The sequence below is a fragment of the Salvelinus fontinalis genome, chromosome 3 (genome assembly GCF_029448725.1).
Source record: "Salvelinus fontinalis isolate EN_2023a chromosome 3, ASM2944872v1, whole genome shotgun sequence".
Lineage (NCBI taxonomy): Eukaryota > Metazoa > Chordata > Actinopteri > Salmoniformes > Salmonidae > Salvelinus > Salvelinus fontinalis.
In genome coordinates this window covers 2,444,233-2,468,321 of record NC_074667.1, presented here as the reverse complement: position 1 = coordinate 2,468,321, position 24,089 = coordinate 2,444,233, and the positions used below count along the sequence as shown (strand labels likewise).

The 24,089-nt window shown below is 42.7% G+C and overlaps 1 protein-coding gene across 1 annotated transcript in view; it reads right to left on the bottom strand.

The window, feature by feature from the left end:
• LOC129836040 (potassium voltage-gated channel subfamily KQT member 5-like) overlaps nucleotides 1-24,089 on the bottom strand; it is a 163,528-nt gene that overhangs the window by 37,086 nt on the left and 102,353 nt on the right. Inside the window, exons 2-3 of the mRNA XM_055901787.1 lie at nucleotides 5,940-6,030; nucleotides 3,866-3,992 (exon numbers count right to left, since the gene is read on the bottom strand). Coding sequence (XP_055757762.1) covers nucleotides 3,866-3,992; nucleotides 5,940-6,030 — 218 coding nt within the window. The remainder of the gene's footprint in view (nucleotides 1-3,865; nucleotides 3,993-5,939; nucleotides 6,031-24,089) is intronic.

Here is a 24,089-nt window from a genome sequence, read left to right as displayed (position 1 = left end):
GTTGAGCCTTAACAGTCTCTATTCAGAGTGTCTAGTTCAGCCTTAACAGTCTCTATTCGGAGTGAATGATAGTTGAGCCTTAACCATCTCTATTCAGTGTCTAGTTAATAAGCCTCAACAGTTTCTATTCAGTGTCTAGTTCAGCCTCAACAGTCTCCATTCAGAGTATCTAGTTGAGCCTTAACCATCTCTATTCAGTGTCTAGTTAATAAGCCTTAACCGTCTCTATTCAGAGTATCTAGTTGAGCCTTAACCGTCTCTATTCAGAGTGTCTAGTTCAGCCTTAACAGTCTCTATTCGGAGTGAATGATAGTTGAGCCTTAACAGTCTCTATTCGGAGTGTCTAGTTCAGCCTTAACAGTCTTTATTCAGAGTATCTAGTTGAGCCTTAACCATCTTTATTCGGAGTGTCTAGTTCAGCCTTAACCATCTCTATTCAGAGTATCTAGTTGAGCCTTAACCGTCTCTATTCAGAGTATCTAGTTGAGCCTTAACCGTCTCTATTCAGTGTCTAGTTCAACCTTAACAGTCTCCATTCAGAGTATCTAGTTGAGCCTTAACCATCTCTATTCAGTGTCTAGTTCAGCCTTAACAGTCTCCATTCAGAGTATCTAGTTGAGCCTTAACAGTCTCCATTCAGAATATCTAGTTGAGCCTTAACAGTCTCCATTTGGAGTATCTAGTTGAGCCTTAACAGTCTCTATTCGGAGTATCTAGTTGAGCCTTAACAGTCTCTATTCGGAGTATCTAGTTTAGCCTTAACAGTCTCTATTCGGAGGATCTAGTTGAGCCTTAACCGTCTCTATTCAGTGTCTATTTCAGCCTTAACAGTCTCCATTCAGAGTATCTAGTTCAGCCTTAACAGTCTCCATTCAGAGTATCTAGTTGAGCCTTAACCATCTCTATTCAGTGTCTAGTTCAGCCTTAACAGTCTCTATTCAGAGTGTCTAGTTCAGCCTTAACAGTCTCTATTCGGAGTGAATGATAGTTGAGCCTTAACAGTCTCCATTCGGAGTATCTAGTTGAGCCTTAACAGTCTCCATTCAGAGTATCTAGTTGAGCCTTAACAGTCTCCATTCAGAATATCTAGTTGAGCCTTAACAGTCTCCATTCGGAGTATCTAGTTGAGCCTTAACAGTCTCTATTCGGAGTATCTAGTTGAGCCTTAACAGTCTCTATTCGGAGTATCTAGTTGAGCCTTAACAGTCTCTATTTGGAGGATCTAGTTGAGCCTTAACCCGTCTCTATTCAGTGTCTATTTCAGCCTTAACAGTCTCCATTCAGAGTATCTAGTTCAGCCTTAACAGTCTCCATTCAGAGTATCTAGTTTAGCCTTAACCATCTCTATTCAGTGTCTAGTTAATAAGCCTTAACAGTTTCTATTCAGTGTCTAGTTCAGCCTTAACAGTCTCCCTTCAGAGTATCTAGTTGAGCCTTAACCATCTCTATTCAGTGTCTAGTTAATAAGCCTTAACCGTCTCTATTCAGAGTATCTAGTTGAGCCTTAACCGTCTCTATTCAGAGTGTCTAGTTCAGCCTTAACAGTCTCTATTCGGAGTGAATGATAGTTGAGCCTTAACAGTCTCTATTCGGAGTGTCTAGTTCAGCCTTAACAGTCTCCATTCAGAGTATCTAGTTCAGCCTTAACCGTCTCTATTCAGAGTATCTAGTTGAGCCTTAACCATCTCTATTCAGAGTATCTAGTTGAGCCTTAACCATCTCTATTCGGAGTGTCTAGTTCAGCCTTAACAGTCTCTATTCGGAGTGTCTAGTTCAGCCTTAACCATCTCTATTCAGAGTATCTAGTTGAGCCTTAACCATCTCTATTCGGAGTGACTAGTTCAGCCTTAACCGTCTCTATTCGGAGTGTCTAGTTCAGCCTTAACCATCTCTATTCAGAGTATCTAGTTGAGCCTTAACCATCTCTATTCGGAGTGTCTAGTTCAGCCTTAACCGTCTCTATTCAGAGTATCTGGTTGAGCCTTAACCATCTCTATTCAGAGTATCTAGTTGAGCCTTAACCGTCTCTATTCAGTGTCTAGTTCAGCCTTAACAGTCTCTATTCAGAGTATCTAGTTGAGCCTTAACCGTCTCTATTCAGAGTATCTAGTTGGGCCTTAACAGTCTCTATTCGGAGTGTCTAGTTGAGCCTTAACCGTCTCTATTCAGAGTATCTAGTTGGGCCTTAACAGTCTCTATTCGGAGTGTCTAGTTTAGCCTTAACAGTCTCTATTCGGAGTATCTAGTTGAGCCTTAACCATCTTTATTCGGAGTGTCTAGTTCAGCCTTAACCATCTCTATTCAGAGTATCTAGTTGAGCCTTAACCATCTCTATTCGGAGTGTCTAGTTCAGCCTTAACCGTCTCTATTCGGAGTGTCTAGTTAATAAGCCTTAACCGTCTCTATTCAGAGTATCTAATTGAGCCTTAACCGTTTCTATTCAGAGTGTCTAGTTCAGCCTTAACAGTCTCTATTCGGAGTGAATGATAGTTGAGCCTTAACAGTCTATTCGGAGTGTCTAGTTCAGCCTTAACAGTCTCCATTCAGAGTATCTAGTTCAGCCTTAACCGTCTCTATTCAGAGTATCTAGTTGAGCCTTAACCATCTCTATTCAGAGTATCTAGTTGAGCCTTAACCATCTCTATTCGGAGTGTCTAGTTCAGCCTTAACAGTCTCTATTCGGAGTATCTAGTTGAGCCTTAACCATCTCTATTCGGAGTGTCTAGTTCAGCCTTAACCGTCTCTATTCGGAGTGTCTAGTTCAGCCTTAACCATCTCTATTCAGAGTATCTAGTTGAGCCTTAACCATCTCTATTCGGAGTGTCTAGTTCAGCCTTAACCGTCTCTATTCAGAGTATCTAGTTGAGCCTTAACCATCTCTATTCAGAGTATCTAGTTGAGCCTTAACCGTCTCTATTCAGTGTCTAGTTCAGCCTTAACAGTCTCTATTCAGAGTGTCTAGTTCAGCCTTAACCGTCTCTATTTCAGAGTATCTAGTTATTGGCCTGTGTACAGTTGTTTCTTGTGAAGCTGGTTGAGAGAATGCCAAGAGTGTGCAAAGCTGTCATTAAGGCAAAGGCTGGCTATTTGAAGAATCTCAAATATAAAATATATTTTGATCTGATTAACACTTTTCTGGTTACTACATGATTCCATATGTGTTATTTCATAGTTCATGAAATTCATGGTCAAATTCTAATGGTCTAATTTCTGTATCTCTCTCGCTTTCTAGCTCTGTTTCCCTCTCCCTCTCTCTCTCTCGGCATGACATTAACCAGCTCAGAGAGCATGATGATGCTAGCTCTGATGACTTAGAGTGACTGGTAAGCCTCTACTCTCCCTCTCTGAAGTACGGTGGCCATCTGAGAAGGGCAGATGAATATGTCTCAACACTGGAAAGAATTGAAGACGGGTTAACGGAGAGGCCTATTTACATAGTCAGTCGACCCGAAATCTCCTGTTAAGAATCACAAGAGCCTCAAACACCACAGCTAAAACATCAAGCCAGAGGACTACGGTCTATTGTGTTTGTGTGTTCCTATGGTCAATTACACTGCATATCCTTTTACTCGTAGGTCTCTTTGAACTCGGAAGTCACATTCCTATGGTTAAACTCCAGCAATTAGTGAATAGCCATATTGATTTGCAGTCAGGAAACTGACTTCTCGCTTTTAAGTCGGAAATAAAGTAACTGAGAGGTCATCTATTGTCATAAAAGAGGAAAAAGTCAATGTAAAACCTGTAAAACTCTTTAACTTGTAAACACTTCTCATTATTGAACCATCAACTGAAGGTTGTAAACGTTTTCTCATCCCTCGAAAAAACATTCCTAAAGTGTTTATAACTCATCTAGTCTATAGCTCACCTATTACACAGAAAGGCTTCCGGGCGAAACGGAGGCGACCCTGCCATCCTCTGTAGCGACAGCAGCAGCCGGCCGACCAGATCCTGATGATGTACTCTAGCCCAAACACCACGATCATCACAAACTCCTACAGGAAGTGACAAAACAGGAAGTCAGGGGAAAATGATACACAATGACTGAGCAATTGCTATAAAGCTACAAATAGGTGTCACACTTGTAGATAGTTCTAACTGTTTATATCAGTTTCATCATTGTATTGAAAGTACTAGAAATGATTAATCATCCATTTTCCAACATGTCATAACATATTAAAGTGGCATGTTTTTTCTTGACATTGAAACAGATTCATGATTTAAATGAATGATGACTTAAAGTGGTCTACTTCCTGTGAGCAGCATGTATATAATGTCATACCATTGAATTCAGTGTCAACCTAAACTATGCTAATGCACCATTAGTATGCTAAATGTCAACACTGAGTCAACATAGTCAATTATATCACTACATTCACTGCATTTGGCACAACATTAGCTAGCTAGCATTTGCTCCCAGTATACCATGATTCAAATTCAGTTGATGCTAATCCAAGATAATGTCCCTAGCAAGTGTGGTCTAAAAGAGGCATATGGATGCAATGAGATTTTTAAATGAGCATGAATGCTGTTTCAAATCTCTAGTTTTCAGAGTAGCGACTGGAATCGTGTTGACACTGATTTAATTTGGAGAGGCTATGTTATTGAGTGGAGACATCCAGTATGAATCCAGCTTTGATAAAGGGATTAATCTTCTCCTCGGATAATCCGCGGATATCCCTCTTCCTATCTGTCATGGAGATACTTGCCTAGCACAGAAGGATGGGCCTACGCATTGACTGTCACTGGCCCACCCAGGCTACAAAATGACATATACCACTAACCATCCTAATCTCCCACAGGGATTCATAGTCGTATTGAATCTCACTATACTACCAACTGGATGTTGCCTTATCTGTACTTTCCCCAGACTCTCTATATTTTCAAATGTACTAGGATGTTTGTGTACTAGGATCTCTCTCTCTCTCTCTCTCTCTCTCTCTCTCTCTCTCTCTCTCTCTCTCTCTCTCTCTCTCTCTCTCTCTCTCTCTCCTCTCTCTCTCTCTCTCTCTCTCTCTCTCTCTCTCTCTCTCTCTCTCTCTCTCTCTCTCTCTCTCTCTCTCTCTCTCTCTCTCTCTCTCTCTCTCTCTCTCTCTCTCTCTCTCTCTCTCTCTCTCTTTTCAATTTCCCAGTTGCTGAACAATAACGCTTCAAAGATCACTATATTTCAGCAACAATGTAAATGACTGTCAACATCAACAACATGGCAATACAGAGACGCGGCCCTCAAGTCTGCTGTAACAGTATGGTGCTGACTCATCGCAGGGTACGGTTAGTAGGTAGTGACCTGCTAGCAGCATTTCAATAACAGTACACTATCTACAACTGGGCTGCCCCCATAGGTTAACACTTTGAATAACTCTTTTTGGTTGCAGACGGTTCTACATGCAACCCAAAAGGGTTCTACCTGAAACCAAAAAGGGTTCTCCTATGGGGACATCCGAAGAACCCTTTTTGAACGCTTTTTCTAAGAGTGTAGATGAAGAAATCAATGTTGGCCCCGGATCAAATGACTAAACTCAATATGGAGACAGCGCGTGAACCTTGGACTGTATCGATTTTTCCTATAAGGACCACATACGTAGCAAGAGAGAGCTCTGCATCACTAGGGTTCTTAACTCGGTTAAGTCCGTTTGAATCTGCTTTATTCACTATCAAATGACCAGATGATGGGAAAACAGAGAAGTGTTCCCAATTGATCCGATGGACCTCCTGATACCAGAATGTATTCATATCCTCTTACCTAATTACTAACAGAAATCTAGTTGTGCAAAGAGGAGTTAGATTGAAAGGTTGAAACACACTTCACCGCTTTGTATTTGCCTGTTGCTTTCTCCTCTCCACAGTGTCACCTATCACTGCACTTTTTGTAAACAGGCACGCGGATGAACAGCTTCCGTGTCTGTGTCAGAACACGTGCCTAGTTTCAACCAGTTTCTCACCAGGATGAGCAGACAGTCGGAAGAGAAGTCCTGGTGAGCCGGAATGGTGGAGAACACAGACAGGACCAAGCAACCGAAGACCAGGACGAACCTACAGGACAAAACAGAGAGAAATCATAAACACATTTATCCAGAGCCATATGAAACAGAAGGAGAACATGGCAGTTTGGTCAGGAAATGACTTATCTCATTATTAATGCTAACGTGACTAGCTTGAAACATGCACCGTCGCTGGACTGGACAAGCAGAAATATCCGACCCATACCCAGGCTCCTTTCCCTACCTCTTTCTGCAAAGAACCACAGTCTTTGATAATCTTCCACCTTCATAATGATACGATCTTTCATTTTTCCATCAAATAACTCTGAAATATGAGGTGGGCCAATGGCCTTCCAAGTAGCATCAATGGCAACATGACGAGGAATCGGATTTAGAGTTATAGATATCTTTTGTGTTAAATGGTGAGAGAAACATCTGTGTTTGATCAGGTTTGAGCTCCGTCTTAAAGCTTGGCTGAGCCTATGGAGTTTGTGGGGGAAAGGCTAAGATAGGGGCTTTGGATGCCAAATGACTTATTCTCTTTGTCTTTCTAGGATTATCATTGAAACTATAGTATCTTGATTTTCCTGCGAAGCAGGACTATTGAAACTAGTAGAAGTGTTGCATTTCAGTATCCACTGGGCAAAAACTGGCTGAACGTTGTTTCCACGTCATTTCAACCGCAAAATTCAATGTGACGACGTTGAATCAACGTGGGAAACTGATTGGATTTTGCAAAAAGTCATCAACGTAACGCAATGACGCCTATTTGAACCTATATCCAACTAGTTGACAAGTCAACAGAATTAAATTCCAAACTAGATGCTGAAAAGATGTCTGAGCCCAGTGGGTGGTGAGTCATAACAAAGACAAAGCACTGTTGACCCAACACCGCTGTAGGGGAGAGATTAGTCTCGCATGCTAATTGTCTAGGTTTTCCAGGATAACAACAGTGCGAACATGGTGTCTGGCTATGAAAATAGAAGCTGAACACTGAGTTTAGATAGAAGAGGCCTTCCAGTGTGACGACAGTGGCATTCACAAAATGTAAACCATCAGAAACAATCCAAATAGGGTCAGCCAATATGTCGCTACAACTTCCTCTCATGTCCCCCGACCTCCCTTCTCTTCCTTCTCAGTCAATATTTGAGAGTGACATTCAGAAATGCAAACTATCATCAAGAACCCCAATAAGGTCTATCATCAAGAACCCCAACTATGGTGCACAAGATGTTACTACATCTTCCTCTACCGTTCCCCCCGTCCAGCCACCACCCTTCTCTTCCCTCTCCCTTCTCCACAGCTGTAGCCTATGGAGTATGGAAGATGAGAGGCTAGAGACTATTAAGCCGTCCCCTGGTGCCCGTAGGCTAGGCCCTAAATCATCACTAAGATGAAAGAAGATGAAGAACCTTTAAAAGTTGAAACGCATGGCCAAGCGGGTCAGGGGGGTGACATCCAGACTCTGAGCTTCTGAGCAGTGTCTGTGTGAAAAGGGTGGGCGTTCTGTGCGGATCGCGATCCCCAGCCGACCTCTAGCTGACCAAGCTGATGTGACCCCGGCCCCGATCTGACCTTTGACTCCAAGAGGGAGCCCAAACAGAGGTTGCCGTTTTCCATAGCCAGAGGAGGGATAGATGGTTATGCGGTTATTTCGATTTAACCCTCGACATCTGTCGTCCAATACGCTCTCCTCCTTCTGTGAGGAGTCAGGAAGTAGAAGGCTTTGTATGTAACCCAAGAGGCTATATAAAAAGTATTCCTTTTCAAGTTTGAGAATTTAACGTTTTAGTGTTTTTACATAAAAAAATACAGTTGAAGTGGGAAGTTTACATACACTTAGGTTGACGACTTTCAACCACTCCACAAATTTCTTGTTAACAAACTATAGTTTTGGCAAGTCCGTTAGGACATCTACTTTGTGCATGACAAGTAATTTTTCCAACAATTGTTTACAGACAGATTATTTCACTTATAACTCACTGCATCACAATTCCAGTGCGTAAGAAGTTTACATACACTAAGTTGACTGTGCCTTTAAACAGCTTGGAAAATTCCAGAAAATGATGTCACGGCTTTAGAAGCTTCTGATAGGCTAATTGACATTGGAGGTGTACCTGTGGATGTATTTCAAGGCTTACCTTCAAATTCAGTGCCTCTGCGTGACATCATGGAAAAATCAAAAGAAATCAGCCAAGACCTCAGAAAAAAAATTGTATGCATCCAAAGGTCTGGTTCATCCTCGGGAGCAAGTTCCAAACGCCTGAAGGTACCACGTTCATCTGTACAAACAATAGTATGCAAGTATAAACACCATGGGACCACGCAGCCACTATACCGCTCAGGAAGGAGACGCGTTCTGTCTCCTAGAGATGAACGTACTTTGGTACGAAAAGTGCAAAATCAATCCCAGAACAACAGCAAATGATCTTGTGAAGATGCTGGAGGAAACAGGTACAAAAGTATCTATATCCACAGTAAAACAAGTCCTATATCGACCTAACCTGAAAGGCCGCTCAGCAAGGAAGAAGCCATGGCTCTAAAATCGCCATAAAAAAGCCAGACTACGGTTTGCGACTGCACATGGGGACAAATATTGTACTTTTTGGAGAAATGTCCTCTGGTCTGATGAAACAAAAATAGAACTGTTTGGCCATAATGACCATCATTATGTTTGGAGGAAAAAGGGGGAGGCTTGCAAGCCGAAGAAAACCATCCCAACTGTGAAGAACAGGGGTGGCAGCATCATGTTCTGGGGGTGCTTTGCTGCAGGAGGGACTGGTGCACTTCACAAAATAGATGGCATCATGAGGGAGGAAAATTATGTGGATATATTGAAGAACCATCTCAAGACATCAGTCAGGAAGTTAAAGCTTGGTCGCAAATGGGTCTTCCAAACGGACAACGACCCCAAGCATACTTCCAAAGATGTGGCAAACTGGCTTAAGGACAACAATGTCAAGGTATTGGAGTGGCCATCACAAAGCCCTGACCTCAATCCTATAGAAAATGTGTGCGCCAAACTGAAAAAGTGTGTTCGAGCAAGGAGGCCTACAAACCTGACTCAGTTACACCAGCTCTGTCAGGAAGAATGGGCCAAAAGTCACCCAACGTATTGTGGGAAGCTTGTGGAAGGCTATCTGAAACATTTGACCCAAGTTAAACAATTTAAAGGCAATGCTGCCAAATACTAATTGAATGTATGTAAACGTCTGACCCACTGGGAATGTGATGAAAGAAATAAAAGCTGAAATAAATCCTTCTCTCTACTATTATTCTGACATTTCACATTCTTAAAATAAAGTGGTGATCCTAACTGACCTAAGACAGGGAATTTTTACTGAGGTTAAATGTCAGGAATTGTGAAAAACTGAGTTTAAATGAATTTGGCTAAGGTGTATGTAATCTTCCGACTTCAACTGTACATCCTAATGAATCAGTTTGAAGTTGGAGTATTTAAAAGTTTTGAGTACTTGGGAAGTTAATCAATTGTTCGTATGTCTGGACTGGTGAATGTGTGCGCTGACAAGTATCATGTAGCTGTCAACTGGAAAGGACAGCTGGCCTCATAAGTCTTCCTCCACTCTCTCTCTTGTCAAGATCTCTAAAGGAGAATTTCTGAGTGGCTGCTAAACAAGGTTTTCAGAGTTCCTCCTTATCTATCTATAATAAACACCAATGTCTCTCTTTTCAAAACAAATAGAACCATTTATGAAATATTTTAATGAAAAACAATTAATTAGTTATGAAAAACAGGCAAGGTTGTTTATCATTGAAGGATCTTCCTTAATTACTTTGCCGCCGCCTCCCCGTCCTCTCTGCAGGCCTCAGTTCCCTCGTGTCACATACTGTTGTAGCGGGTGACTGTCCCATATTGCACCCTATTCCCTACGTAGTATGGCGCACTAGATAGGGAATAGGGTGCCATTTGGGACGCGGAGCTTGTATCTGGAGTCTGTCACAGCCCTCACAGCTCCAACAGAACACAGAACTGCCCTTAACCTTTTAAAGAGAGCCCCAGAGTAAATAAAGATTTGGGAGTGGGGACTTGCACACGCACGCACACGCGCACGCACGCAAGCACACACACACACGCACACACACACACACGCACACACAGAAGACCATCATCACCGAGCAGTAGCAGGCAGTAAGTGCTTGTCTATTTTGTATCATTTAATTGATTTGTTTTGAACCAGAGTGCCAAGGAAATGACTAATGTCCAAGCACTGGGGTCTGTCGTACTGGCTACATTACACCCAATCATCCTCATTTTGAATTAGATTTGCAGCAAAAAGCAGACGTCTGCGTTTGTTTGTCTCCCAATCAGTCGTGTTGTCAGGCTCTCAGTGGATATCTGTGGATAACACGAAGGTCTGGTAGTGTTGTTTGTACGGATCCCAAACAACACTACCAGAAAAGTTGGAGTAGAAACCTTAGAAAAAAACATGTACACCACAAATACTGCATGTTTGTATTGTATATACGATTGTACGGATTGGGTAGGCAGAGGTTGTGTTCCACAGTAACCTTGGATGTCGCTGTCTTCTTTCCAGTACACTTCTCTTAGCATAGGATAGAGTGAGTAGAAAGTAGATGCTGTATACAGTAGGGGCAAGAGGTCCGAACCTTGGATGACATTGTTTCCCATCTATTCTTCTTCTCTTAGCACAGGATAGGGTGAATTGCTCTTGACCGTATACACTACTGCGAGACACAGGAAATATCACTGTACTCTATATCATTGTAAGGATTGGGCACTGGGGCAGGCAGAGTCAACCTTGGATGTCACTTTCTCTTTCTTTCAAGTATTTCTTCTCCCCTACCTCTCCTCTCAGAAGGGTAGAACACGGTAAGATGAGTATATGGATGTATACAGTCTGTGTGGGGACTGAGCAGGCAGTTGACACACAACTTTGGATGGCACTTTGTCCTTTCTTTCAAGTCTTTATCTCGATCTCTCCTCGTTGTACAGGGCAGAGTGAATTGCATGTATAGGTAACAGTGGAGAATATATATATACACTGCTCAAAAAAATAAAGGGAACACTTAAACAACACAATGTAACTCCAAGTCAATCACACTTCTGTGAAATCAAACTGTCCACTTAGGAAGCAACACTGATTGACAATAAATGTCACACGCTGTTGTGCAAATGGAATAGACAAAAGGTGGAAATTGTATATGATATTGTGTTGAGGATGTATTGCCTTGAGCATCACACACTCGATTTAGAGTCAATGAGGAAGAATCCGGAGAAATATGTCTCACATTTCCCCACAGGCTACAGTTCATTAGAGACAGACTGAAAGCTAATTACATTAAGACTATTTATTGCCTAATGTGTGTGTGTGTGTGTGTGTCATCATGACATGGATACATATGCCATCAGTACAGCCAGCTCCCTAGGATAAATGAGTGGCAGGCAGCCTAGTGGTTAACAGCATTGGGCCAGCAACTGAAAGATTGCTGGTTCGAATCCCTGAGCCGACTAGGTGAACAATCTGGCAATGTGCCCTTGAGCAAGTCACTTAACCCTAGTTGCTCTGGATAAGAGCGTCTGCAACTACCGCTATGCTGTCCATGGTGCTGAAATGTGTGACCACCAAAATCCTTCATGAGTTCTTGATAGTATCATCTATCTATATGTTCTGTTTTCAATGTGTGGCCATCCAATCAAGGATAAAATAATGTTTACTCATGACTGTCTCTGGCAGTTGCCTACAACTTAAAATCTCATTCTGACAGCCTAGATTCTCAACTGTCATTGGATGTCTGTCTAGTAAGATGGATTGTCATTGGATGTCTGTCTAGTAAGATGGATCATCATTGGACAGTGCCAGCTAGGGTCAAAGTTCAAGGGTCATCCAGGTTAGGGTTCATATCTGGACGGTTTGGTCACAAGACAGTCGTCTCAGATAGCCTTGCCAGTGTAGCGGAGGTATTATAAACACATGGGCTAACTTCTCACCTTCTCTTTGATATAAACTTGAGGAAGCTCAAGTCATATTACTGTCAGGCCAGTATCATCCTTAACACCTTTATGAGCAGACTAGGAGTCGAAAGAGTAACCCAAAACCTAATAAAATCTATGTCTGCTCATAAAAATACTGTCTGTCTGGACGGGCTGGAGACTTTTTCTCTGTGTGTATGTGTGTGAGATCGCCCATAAAAGTGCAAGAGAGACAGAGGCAGTGTGTGTGTGATCGCTCATAAAAGTGTAAGAGAGACAGAGGCAGTGTGTGTGTGTGTCATCTTGCCAAGTCTATATTAACTAACGCCACTGTTTATGTGCCTGGGAGCGTATCTAATGGACAGATCAAAACAGACAGCTTATTATCTTAGCAACTACTTCATAACATTGACCACAGACCAGGTGTTCCTCTTTCATTTCCAACAGGAAGTTACTCTACTCTATTAGGAGAAATTAGCAACAGTGGAAATATGCTCTTTGTCATCTTCATTGTAGTCGCAAAATATTAGGATCATTGATTTACCTTATCATCAAGGGAATCAAGTCTCTAGGCCAGGGTTGCAGTTAAGCAATTTGTGCCGAAAATGTATTGCTTATTAATCATCATGACTAGAATGTCAATCACCATTGGCTTCATTCGGAAAGTCAGCATCGTTTCATTTCATTTCATTGCCAGTCAATTCCTTTGCACTATAATACTGAGCACATTCAAAGGTGAGCACCAAGAATACATCCATTATCTAGTGACTCTTCAGTCTCCTTGGATGACTTACTTAGTCTGGGAATTTCTTTTGATGGTCCTTGTAACCTAAAGGTTGTGACCTCATGACCTCTGATCCACCCGTTGAGGTCCTGTGCCGAGCAGGCCTTTACACAGTCAGACGCCCAGTCATGTACTGTATGTCTCCTAGCATTCCTCAAATAGCACCCCCTACTGTGTTGGTCTATTCCAGAGAAGACAGGGATTCTAAATGTACTCAGCACATTCCAATAGACATACATGGGGTTGGGGCGTCATCGGGTAAAGATGCGTCATCCTATAGCATTCTATGGAGATCACACAGCCGTATTCAACATGGGAGAGATGCTCTGAGGCAGTTGCCTTTACAATTTAGTTCAATTGCTTGTTGTCAAAATGGTAAAGTTAGCTCAGCTGAACAACAAGTAAGAAAGTGGTATCGAATCCGTCAGAAACACATGGATACACACACGTACACACACACACACACACACACATTTCATGTTCTTCTAACCTCGTGGGGACCTAAAATGTATTTTCATTCAAAATCCTATTTACCTAACCCCTAACTGTCCCCCCCACACACACACACACAGATAAGTGACAGTGACACTGCCAAGCCTGTCTACTGTCTTCTACGCATACGAGTTTATAAAAGACATTTCATAAACCACTGACAATTAGAGTGTGTGTGTGTGTGTGTGTGTGCTGTTGAACAGTGACAGTGAAAGACGTGAAGTGTGTGTGTGTGTGTGTGTGTGTGTGTGTCAGTAGGAGCTATATGGTAGCTCTCTGTTGGTAAAGGGTAAGGACTCTGACAGTAAGCCTGGCCGGGAAATGACTGTCTCTTTCAGTGAGGAGGATTGTAAACGGCAGACAGACAACACTACCACCACTACTGGAGTAAAGAGTAAAGACCACAGAGCAATTTCCATGATGCAGTCTGGTCTTTAAAGGTCCGGGCCAGGAGGCACTCTGGTACATCTCAGGAGTGTGTGTGTCGGGGGGGGTGCGTGTGTGTGTGTGTGTGTGTGTGTGTGTGTGTGTGTGTGTGTGTGTGTGTGTGTGTGTGTGTGCGTGTCTGTGAATTTGGCAACCAGCAGGGAGAAAATATTGTATCTCCTCACTCCCATTACATTGATACAAGACGTCCTTCTCTTCAGAAACCCCTTGAGAGAGAGAGGCTGAGTAGGTTAGCCTTTCACGAGCCTCTACCCCGGGTCCGGGAGCACCCCCCCCCACACTGATTAGCATCGCTAGCATAGCGTCACAATTAAATAGTAGCATCTAAATATCATTAAATCACAAGTCCAAGACACCTAATGAAAGATACAGATCCTGTGAATAAAGCCACCATTTCAGATTTTTAAAATGTTTTACAGGGAAGACACAATATGTAAATCTATTAGCTAAACACATTAGCAAAAATCACCATTTTTCTTTGTCCACCATTTTCTCTCAACACCAGTAGCTATCACGAATTCGGCTAAACTAAGATATTGATAGCCACTAACCAAGAAAAAACCTCATCAGATGACAGTCTGATAACATATTTATGGTATAGGATAGGTTTTGTTAGAAAAATTTGCATATTTCAGGTATAAATCATAGTTTGCCATTGCAGCCACCATCACAAATCTCACCAAAGCTCCTAGAATTACTACAGAGAGCAACTTGTATTACCAATTTACTCATCATAAAACATCTCTTAAAAATACACAGCACATAGCAATGGAAAGACACAGATCTTGTGAATTCAGACAAAATTTCAGATTTTCTAATTGTTTTACGGCGAAAACACAATAAATCGTTATATTAGCATACCACATATGCAAACGTTACCCGAGCATTGATTCAAGCCAAAGAGAGCGATATCGTTATCATCGCCAAAATATATAAATTTTTTCACTAACCTTCTCAGAATTCTTCAGATGACACTCCTGTAACATCATATTACAACATACATATAGAGTTTGTTCGAAAATGTGCATATTTAGCCACCAAAATCATGGTTAGACAATGACAAAAGTAGCTCAGCTGGTCAGAAAATGTCGTGCACCATATTAGACAGTGATCTAGTCTTATACATAAATACTCATAAACTTGACTAAAAAATACAGGGTGGACAGCGATTGATAGACAATTTAATTCTTAATACAATCGCGGAATTACATTTTTTAAATTATCCTTACTTTTCAATACAGGTTGCGCCAAGCGAAGCTATAGCAAACAAAATGGCGGCATAAGCGTTTAACATTTTTCGACAGAAACACGATTTATCATCATAAATTGTTCTTACTATGAGCTTTTCTCCCATCAGAATCTTGGGCAATGAATCCTTTCTTGGGTCTAATCTTCTTTTGGTCGAAAGATGTCCACTTGTCCGTCGAAATGCCCACTAACGTACGACCGGGACCCCGAAACGTGCCCGGAGCTTCAAATTGTATTACAAAGCAATGCCTCAAAATCGCACTAAACGGATATAAATTGCTATAAAACGGTTTAAATTAACTACCTTATGATGTTTCTAACATCTATAACGAGTAAAAAGATGACCGACGCTATATTACAGGCTAAACCAAGGCTTGGAAAAAGGCCAGTCAGATATCCTTCTTGCGTTGAGCGCAGAGTCCAAAGGAACGCTACTTCCGGTATTTGGTGATTTATAGAGCCAATGATTGCGCAATCGACTCCATTCAAATTGTCACCACTTACTGACATCTAGAGGAAGGCGTGGGCAGTGTTTGTATCCTCATAGGATCTACAGTGGCTTTAAAACTGATCTGGAACCAGAGGCCAAGAGTTCTGAAAACTCACTCACTGGGAGGAAAAGTGCTGTAGAATGAGTTCTGTTCCACTCAGAGACATAATTCAAACGGCTATAGAAACGAGAGAGTGTTTTCTATCCAATAATAACAATAATATGCATATTGTACGAGCAAGAATTGAGTACTAGGCAGTTTAATCTGTAGAGAAAATTATGCTAATGCGAAACAGCACCCCCTATAGTTGCAAGAAGAGACTGGACTTAGCGAACACAATTAGCTAGCTAGAGTAGGCTAGCGTAGTGTAGCACTGGTTACTTTGATAGCACCACTGGGTTACCATTTAATGCTAATTAGCCCTCTTAACTTTAGCGGGTAGCGCTAAGTGACTGTGTTTTGCAGACGCAGAGCTCATGCTGAGCTAGCGTTCCACAGCATGGACATAATAAGGCTAAACATAACACATTCAAAGAGAGAAAGAGAGAGGGAGAGAGATACAGAGATTAGGGAGAGAGAGACAGAGAGATAGGGAGAGAGACAGAGGGAGAGAGAGGGAGAGAGAGAGAGAGAGAGAGAGAGAGAGAGAGAGAGATACAGAGAGAGAGAACGAGTGTGTGTGTGTGTGTGTGTGTGTGTGTGTGTGTGTGTGTGTGTGTGTGTGTGTGTGTGTGTGTGTGTGTGTGTGCATGCCTGTGAGTTTGGCAACCAGCAGGGAGAAAATATTGTATCTCCTCACTCCCATTACATTGATACAAGACGTCCTTCTCTTCAGAAACCCCTTGAGAGAGAGAGGCTGAGTAGGTTAGAAGAGACTGGACTTAGCGAACGCAATTAGCTAGCTAGAGTAGGCTAGCGTAGTGTAGCACTGGTTACTGTGATAGCCCCACTGGGCTACCATTTAATGCTAATTAGCCCTCTTAACTTTAGCGGGTAGCGCTAAGTGACTGTGTTTTGCAGACGCAGAGCTCATGCTGAGCTAGCGTTCCACAGCATGGACATAATAAGGCTAAACATAACACATTCAAAGAGAGAAAGAGAGAGGGAGAGAGATACAGAGATTAGGGAGAGAGAGACAGAGAGATAGGGAGAGAGACAGAGAGAAAGATGGAGAGAGGGAGAGAGAGAGAGAGAGATACAGAGAGAGAGAACGAGTGTGTGTGTGTGTGTGTGTGTGTGTGTGTGTGTGTGTGTGTGTGTGTGTGTGTGTGTGTGTGTGTGTGTGTGTGTGTGTGTGTGTGTGTGTAGATCATAGTGTGTACACTATACCATAATCGTCCTCACTAAACTCAACGCTCTCTCCCATCCCCTGCTGACATCTTTAAAAGGCCTGGAACAGATGAGTGTGCTGACAGATAACAGCGATCCCCCTGCCGCCTGCCAAGCTTTTCCCTCCCTTTCTCCCTTACATCTCCTCCTCTTCTTTTCCCCGTGTGAAGGGAGACGGATGGACTCATAGCTGCTGTGCAGAACCATCGTTTTTTTACTGCCAGCTCCTGTGTGAGACCATGCTGTGTTCTGCAGCGTCCCTTAATATACTGAGACAAAGGCAATCTATGGCGTGAAGATTTTCATGAGGCGCGTTTCTTGTTGTTGGCGTAACGCCGACCTGAACTGTTCGAAGCACATGTTTTCCCACAACACCTTTCAGCACGAGAACACGCATGAGAAGCCTTACAGTCAAAAGGCTATAGACTATTATTGACCATGCAGCTCCTGTAATGAAGCAGCTAATGTCATTTCCCAAAATGCAATTGGCGGGGAAACACAGTTCTGAACAGTGCTCCTAACGCGAGCGGTTCCATTTGACAGAGATGAAATCTCAATTAGAAACTTAGAAAGAGGGGGAGTCTAATAGCAACTACTATGATGGGTAGCTAATATGACTAGGATTGGGACTTTGGCTTCTGGACAACGAAAGAAAGTTGATATGAAACAGAAGAAAATGCTGGTTAATGGCATGAGGAAGTCTTTATAAAATAATTGCCTCCATGTTTCTATAGATTAATTTTGGCAAGGCTACTTTGAAGAAAGGTAAAACATGCCTCATTATTTGAAGTGACGTAAAACGTTCAAGTTTCGAACAATTACACTGCCTCACATTGCAAAATGCTGGGGGACACGCTCGTAATGAATACTCAAATACTCAGGGAGAAAAAGGTGTAGATTCCTGCACAGAGCGCGGCAGATGTTTCTTCGCAGAAGGCAGGAATCGTGGTCACAGGCAGGGAATGGTCAAACACAGGTAGGCAGTCGAAAACAAACAATACCTCACAACCATACAAACAGAAAGAACTTAATTAAATAGGGAGCTGATGAGACCAGGTGAGAAACGAACACAGGTGAAATCAATGAACACAAATGAAAGACAGGGCTACGTTCAAGAACACGAAGAAAAAGAACACAAAGTTGACTAAGAAAAGATAAGCAGAACCTTACAGCGTTGATAGCCTGCCTTCTGTTGACTATAGCCTATGCACTCGAATGGGCGACGTGCTTTATAATCGAGTTGATATTGAGAAATAAAAATAGTAGCTCTTTTTAATCGTGGCCATCGAAACAGTTAACATGCGATTGCATTTAGAATTATTAGGTGTTGCGAAATGACTGGATTAACAAAAGCACATTTCACTCCAGTGCCAGATTTTGACAAGCTTCTCTGTCGCTGTCTGACAGGTGATAGGCTATTCCTCTCCTCAAACTAAGCTCTGTATGCTGTGCACGTGATGAATACAAATGCATGACGAGTAACGAAAATACACACTCGCCAATACAAAATCCACTCAATTATGTTAATAAACCTATAGACGAAAAGCATGACTGGTCAAATGTGTTTTCAGCAGCTAACCGGTGAACGGTTTACCGTTATCATCCCTAGACCTTAATGATCCTTGTCAATTTCTGCTCCCCATAGGATGTGTACAAACTGAGAAGGCTGGTTGAACTGCTTCTGGATTTCTGTACATTTTTGTAAAAAATATTCTCTCTCTCTCTCTCTCTCTCTCTCTCTCTCTCTCTCTCTCTCTCTCTCTCTCTCTCTCTCTCTCTCTCTCTCTCTCTCTCTCTCTCTCTCTCTCTCTCTCTCTCTCTCTCTCTCTCTCTCTCTCTCTCTCTCTCTCTCTCGATCTCTCTCTCGATCTCTCGATCTCTCTCGATCTCTCTCGATCTCTCTCGATCTCTCTCGATCTCTCTCGATCTCTCTCGATCTCTCTCGATCTCTCTCCCGATCTCTCTCCCGATCTCTCTCCCGATCTCTCTCCCGATCTCTCTCCCGATCTCTCTCCCGATCTCTTTCCTCAGCTTTTAGTGAGTCTTTCTGGTCTCGAAGAGTCCCGTTTTCAAAGCACTGCACATTCCCCTGCCATCAGACGTCACCACACCCCAGTTAACTCTGAAGTTCCTTAAAGCCTATTGTATTTTCCTGGGCCACTGGATATAAAAAAGGGTTTACGTTTTACTGCTTGACAACGGCCTTAAATAAAACACTTCATTTGTTCCTGCTGAACTTTAGAGACTAGCTCTGCTAGACAGCGGTCCCATGAGGTAATTAAGCAACACGCACCGTAGCAAAGTTAAACGAACCCCAGGTGAATTGATTGAGGACACTTACGCTAAAACACTTTGGTTTGGATTGTCCAATTGTTATTGTCCATGTGTAACTTTCCCACAGTATTTTCCTCCATTCCATTTTGCGTTTGATTTATGAGGTCACCTGTCGCTGGCCACATAGAGTGCAGCCAGTGACAGATAAACACACGCATCGACCGAGCATCTACACACACCCTACTCACCCGGGATAGCTGTGAAGCCTACGTCATACTACACCCACTCACACTGAGGGGCAAGAGGCCAACCAGCTCATACCTGTGGAGTGGTGCGTCTCTGGTAATTGAGTTTGAAACAAGGTGTTAATTGGTGCACTCTACCAGACGCACATTGTGCCCTTCCCACGATCACCTGAGGCCAGGTCCTGCTGCTTCTACCTATGATCAAATCAGCCCTAGACCTACAGAACCGTGCATCACTCTTCAATTGCTTCTTCTGCGATACACCTGAATCTGAAAGGCCAGTGAATACAATTCAATGGACTTTACATGATAGATAAGACCTACTATGGGTGTTATTAGCTGCTACAGACTGTGTGGGTCACAATAGATTCAACAAATGAATGTGTTCTGGCCCTCAATTGTAACTGAGGTCAGGAACAAACTTGTGTCTAGTTGAAGTGACTAGATAACGGCAACGTATCTGAGTGTCATTTATTTTGTCTATTTCTCGTTTTTTAAAAGCTGGCTTCTCGCCTCTAGCTTGCCTTTGCGTTGTGTAACTCAATTCTCCCCCCTCTTGCCCCAATTCCCACTGGAATAAAAATGATAATTAACAAAATAGCAGATGGACTCAGTGCGTCACGCTTCGTCTAATGATATTTTTCACTGACACGCGCACACACACACACACACACACACACACACACACACACACACACACACACACACACACACACACACACACACACACACACACACACACACACACACACACACACACACACACACACACACACACACACACACACACACACACACATATACTGGAGATGATGGCCAAACAGCTGGGGTGAGACAAAAATACAATAAAGAATACAAGCGAAACAGAGAACCGGCAATGGATGTAGCTACTGGCATGTATCCTTTCACAGTTCTTAATACAACAGAGAGACTCTTAAAACTTCTTTGGGGTTGGGGGCAGTATTTTCACGTCCGGATGAAAAGCATGCCCAGAGTAAACGGCCTGCTACAAAGCCATAAAAGCTAGAATATGCATATTTTTAGTAGATTTGGATAGAAAACACTGACGTTTCTAAAACTGTTTGAATAATGTCTGTGAGTGTAACAGAACTCACCAGGCAGGCAAAAACCTGAGAAAAAATCCAACCAGGAAGTGGGAAATCTGAGGTTTCTCGATTTTCAACTCAGCTCCTATTGAAGATACAGTGGGATATTGGTAATGTTGCACTTCCTAAGGCTTCCACTAGATGTCAACAGTCGTTGGAACATTGTCTGATGCCTCTACTGTTTAGTGGGGCCGAAGGAGAGAGGATTGAGTCAGGTCTGCTATGACCTGAACATGCTCTGACCATGCGCGTTCACGTGAGAGCGAGCTCTGTTCCATCGCAATTCTGAAGACACAGGAACACTCCGTTTGGAACACTATTGAAGAATTATGTTAAAAACATCTTAAATATTGATTCAATACTTCGTTTGTCATGTTTTTACGGACTATAATATAACTTTTTTTACTTTTCGTCCGTACTTTCCGCTGGACCTGCCCGCGCGTCGTGAGTTTGGAAAGTGTACTGAACGCTAGAACAAGGAGGAATTTGGACATAAATAATGGACATTATCGAACAAAGTGAACATTTATTGTGGAACTGGGATTCCTGGGAGTGCATTCTGATGAAGATCATCAAAGGTAAGTGAATGTTTATATTGTTCTTTCTGACTTCTGTTGACTCCATAATATGGCGGCTATATTTCTGTCTTGATTGGGCTCTGAGCGCCGACTCAGATTATTGCATGGTTGCTTTTTCCGTAAAGCTTTTATGAAATCTGACACAGCGGTTGCATTAAGGAGAAGTGCATCTAAAATTCCATGCATAACTGTTGTATCTTTTAGCAATGTTTACTATGAGTATTCCTGTAAATTGATGTGGCTCTCTGCAAAATCAAAGGATGTTTTTTATTTTCTGAACGTAAGGTGCCAATGTAAACTCGGAGTTTTGGTTATAAATATGAACTTTACCGAACAAAACATACATGTATTGTGTAAAATGAAGTCCTATGAGTGTCATCTGATGAAGAACATCAAAGGTTAGTGATTAATTCGATCTATATTTCTGCTTTTTGTGAATCCTCTTTGGCTGGAAAAATGTCTGTGTTATTCTGTGAATAGAAACTCACCTAACATAATCGTTTGGTTTGCTTTCGTCGTAAAGCGTTTTTGAAATCGGACACTGTGGCTGGATTTACAACAAGTGTATCTTTAAAATGGTGTAAAATACATGTATGTTGAGGAATTTTAATTATGGGATTTCTATTGTTTTGAATTTGGCGCCCTGCACTTTCACTGGCTGTTGAAGAGGTGGGAAGCTAACGTCTCACGTACCCTAGAGAAGTTAATGGCTGATTTCCCAGAGCCAGATTCAACCTAATACTCCTGCTTTCAATTGACATGATCGTCTATTGAGCATACATTTTAGTCCTGGAGTAGGCTGAATCTGGGTTCAGGAAACCAGCCCTAAGCAGACAACATTAGAGTTGTAGGCTGAATCTGGGTTCAGGAAACCAGCCCTAAGCAGACAACATTAGAGATATAGGCTGAATCTGGGTTCAGGAAACCAGTCCTAAGCAGACAACATTAGAGATGTAGGTTGAATCTGGGTTCAGGAAACCAGCCCTAAGCAGACAACATTAGAGTTGTAGGCTTAATCTGGGTTCAGGAAACCAGTCCTAAGCAGACAACATTAGAGATATAGGCTGAATCTGGGTTCAGGAAACCAGTCCTAAGCAGACAACATTAGAGTTGTAGGCTGAATCTGGGTTCAGGAAACCAGTCCTAAGCAGACAACATTAGAGTTGTAGGCTGAATCTGGGTTCAGGAAACCAGTCCTAAGCAGACAACATTGAGTTGTAGTCTGAATCTGGGTTCAGGAAACCAGTCCTAAGCAGACAACATTAGAGTTGTAGGCTGAATCTGGGTTCAGGAAACCAGTCCTAAGCAGACAACATTAGAGATATAGGCTGAATCTGGGTTCAGGAAACCAGCCCTAAGCAGACAACATTAGAGATATAGGCTGAATCTGGGTTCAGGAAACCAGTCCTAAGCAGACAACATTAGAGATATAGGCTGAATCTGGGTTCAGGAAACCAGTCCTAAGCAGACAACATTAGAGTTGTAGTCTGAATCTGGGTTCAGGAAACCAGCCCTAAGCAGACAACATTAGAGTTGTAGTCTGAATCTGGGTTCAGGAAACCAGTCCTAAGCAGACAACATTAGAGTTGTAGTCTGAATCTGGGTTCAGGAAACCAGTCCTAAGCAGACAACATTAGAGTTGTAGTCTGAATCTGGGTTCAGGAAACCAGCCCTAAGCAGACAACATTAGAGTTGTAGGCTGAATCTGGGTTCAGGAAACCAGCCCTAAGCAGACAACATTAGAGATATAGGCTGAATCTGGGTTCAGGAAACCAGCCCTAAGCAGACAACATTAGAGATGTAGGTTGAATCTGGGTTCAGGAAACCAGCCCTAAGCAGACAACATTGGAGTTGTAGGTTGAATCTGGGTTCAGGAAACCAGCCCTAAGCAGACAACATTAGAGTTGTAGGCTAATATCTTAGGCTATGGTATTGTATTTCTATGCAATCCTCATTTCAAGACGTCCAGAGAGGCATTATCCAAAGCCAAACAGCATGTGTAATGGAAAGTTCAGGGACTTTAACGACCCTCTCTTTAAAAACACACAACACAGAGACGCTGCAGAGACAAAGTGACAAAACACGTAAAAGTTGAATCCCTCCATTTTGCCACGCTCGCCTGCCCTCACATTTCAATGGCGACATCTAAAGAGCACGAATCGAAACGCCATCAACCAAAACCTAAACAAGAAGAATGTGTAATGGAAAGTCAAGGGGGACTTCAATGCTTTAATGATGTTCTCTTTACAAGTGTGGCAGTCTGATATTTAGGCCTCCCACAGTTTATGGACCTCAGCTGGGTTGTCATTGGAGTGTTGTTCACTACAGTTAGGGACCTTGGCAAGTGACTATTTTTCCTACTCTCTTTCTCTCTATCCTATCTACTTTCGGGCTCCCGAGTGGCGCAGCGGCCTGCATCTCAGTGCTAGAGGTGTCACTACAGACCCTGGTTCGATTCCAGGCTTATCACAACCGGCCGTGATTGGGAGTCCCATAGGGTGGCGCACAATTGGCCCAGAGTCGTCCGGGTTAGGGTTTGGCCGTCATTGTAAATAAGACTTTGTTTTGAACTGACTTGCCCAGTTAAATAAAGGTTAAAAATCGCTCTCTCTTTCACTCTCTCTGTCTTTCTTTCCCCCTTTCTCTCTCAGGGCTCTATTCAATCAGATCTGCTTTAGCAGATATCCGCATAACGGTTGTTTTCATGGTGTCGGCGGTGGAACTGCGTTAGAGGGATCAAATCCACAAGTGGCTCCCAGCATTATACCTGAAGCGGACATTGCCATTGGCTGCACAGAGTCGCATTAACAGAAATCCCAGCTCTTTCTCTCTCCCGCTCTCTTTCCCCCCTTCTCTCTCTCTATGTGTCTCTCCCTCCCTCTCTCCACAGCAGGTGTGCGAAGCTGACGTGCTGACGTGCCCCAGCCCCCGCCACAACTTTTAAAGAGCGCTATTAAAACCGACAAAGTAACCAACGAAATTGGCTTGTTCAATGTTGACACTCACTTTTCCACAGAAAGACACTTGAACATCTGGGTACTAATTGAACCAGGGCCGACGTCAAGCTAGGAGCACTGGAGACTCCAAGACTGGAGGAGCTCCATCTGGTGACTGAGCCACTCCAAATGTCACGTTATGGGTACATCCTACAATGGACTCTGGTA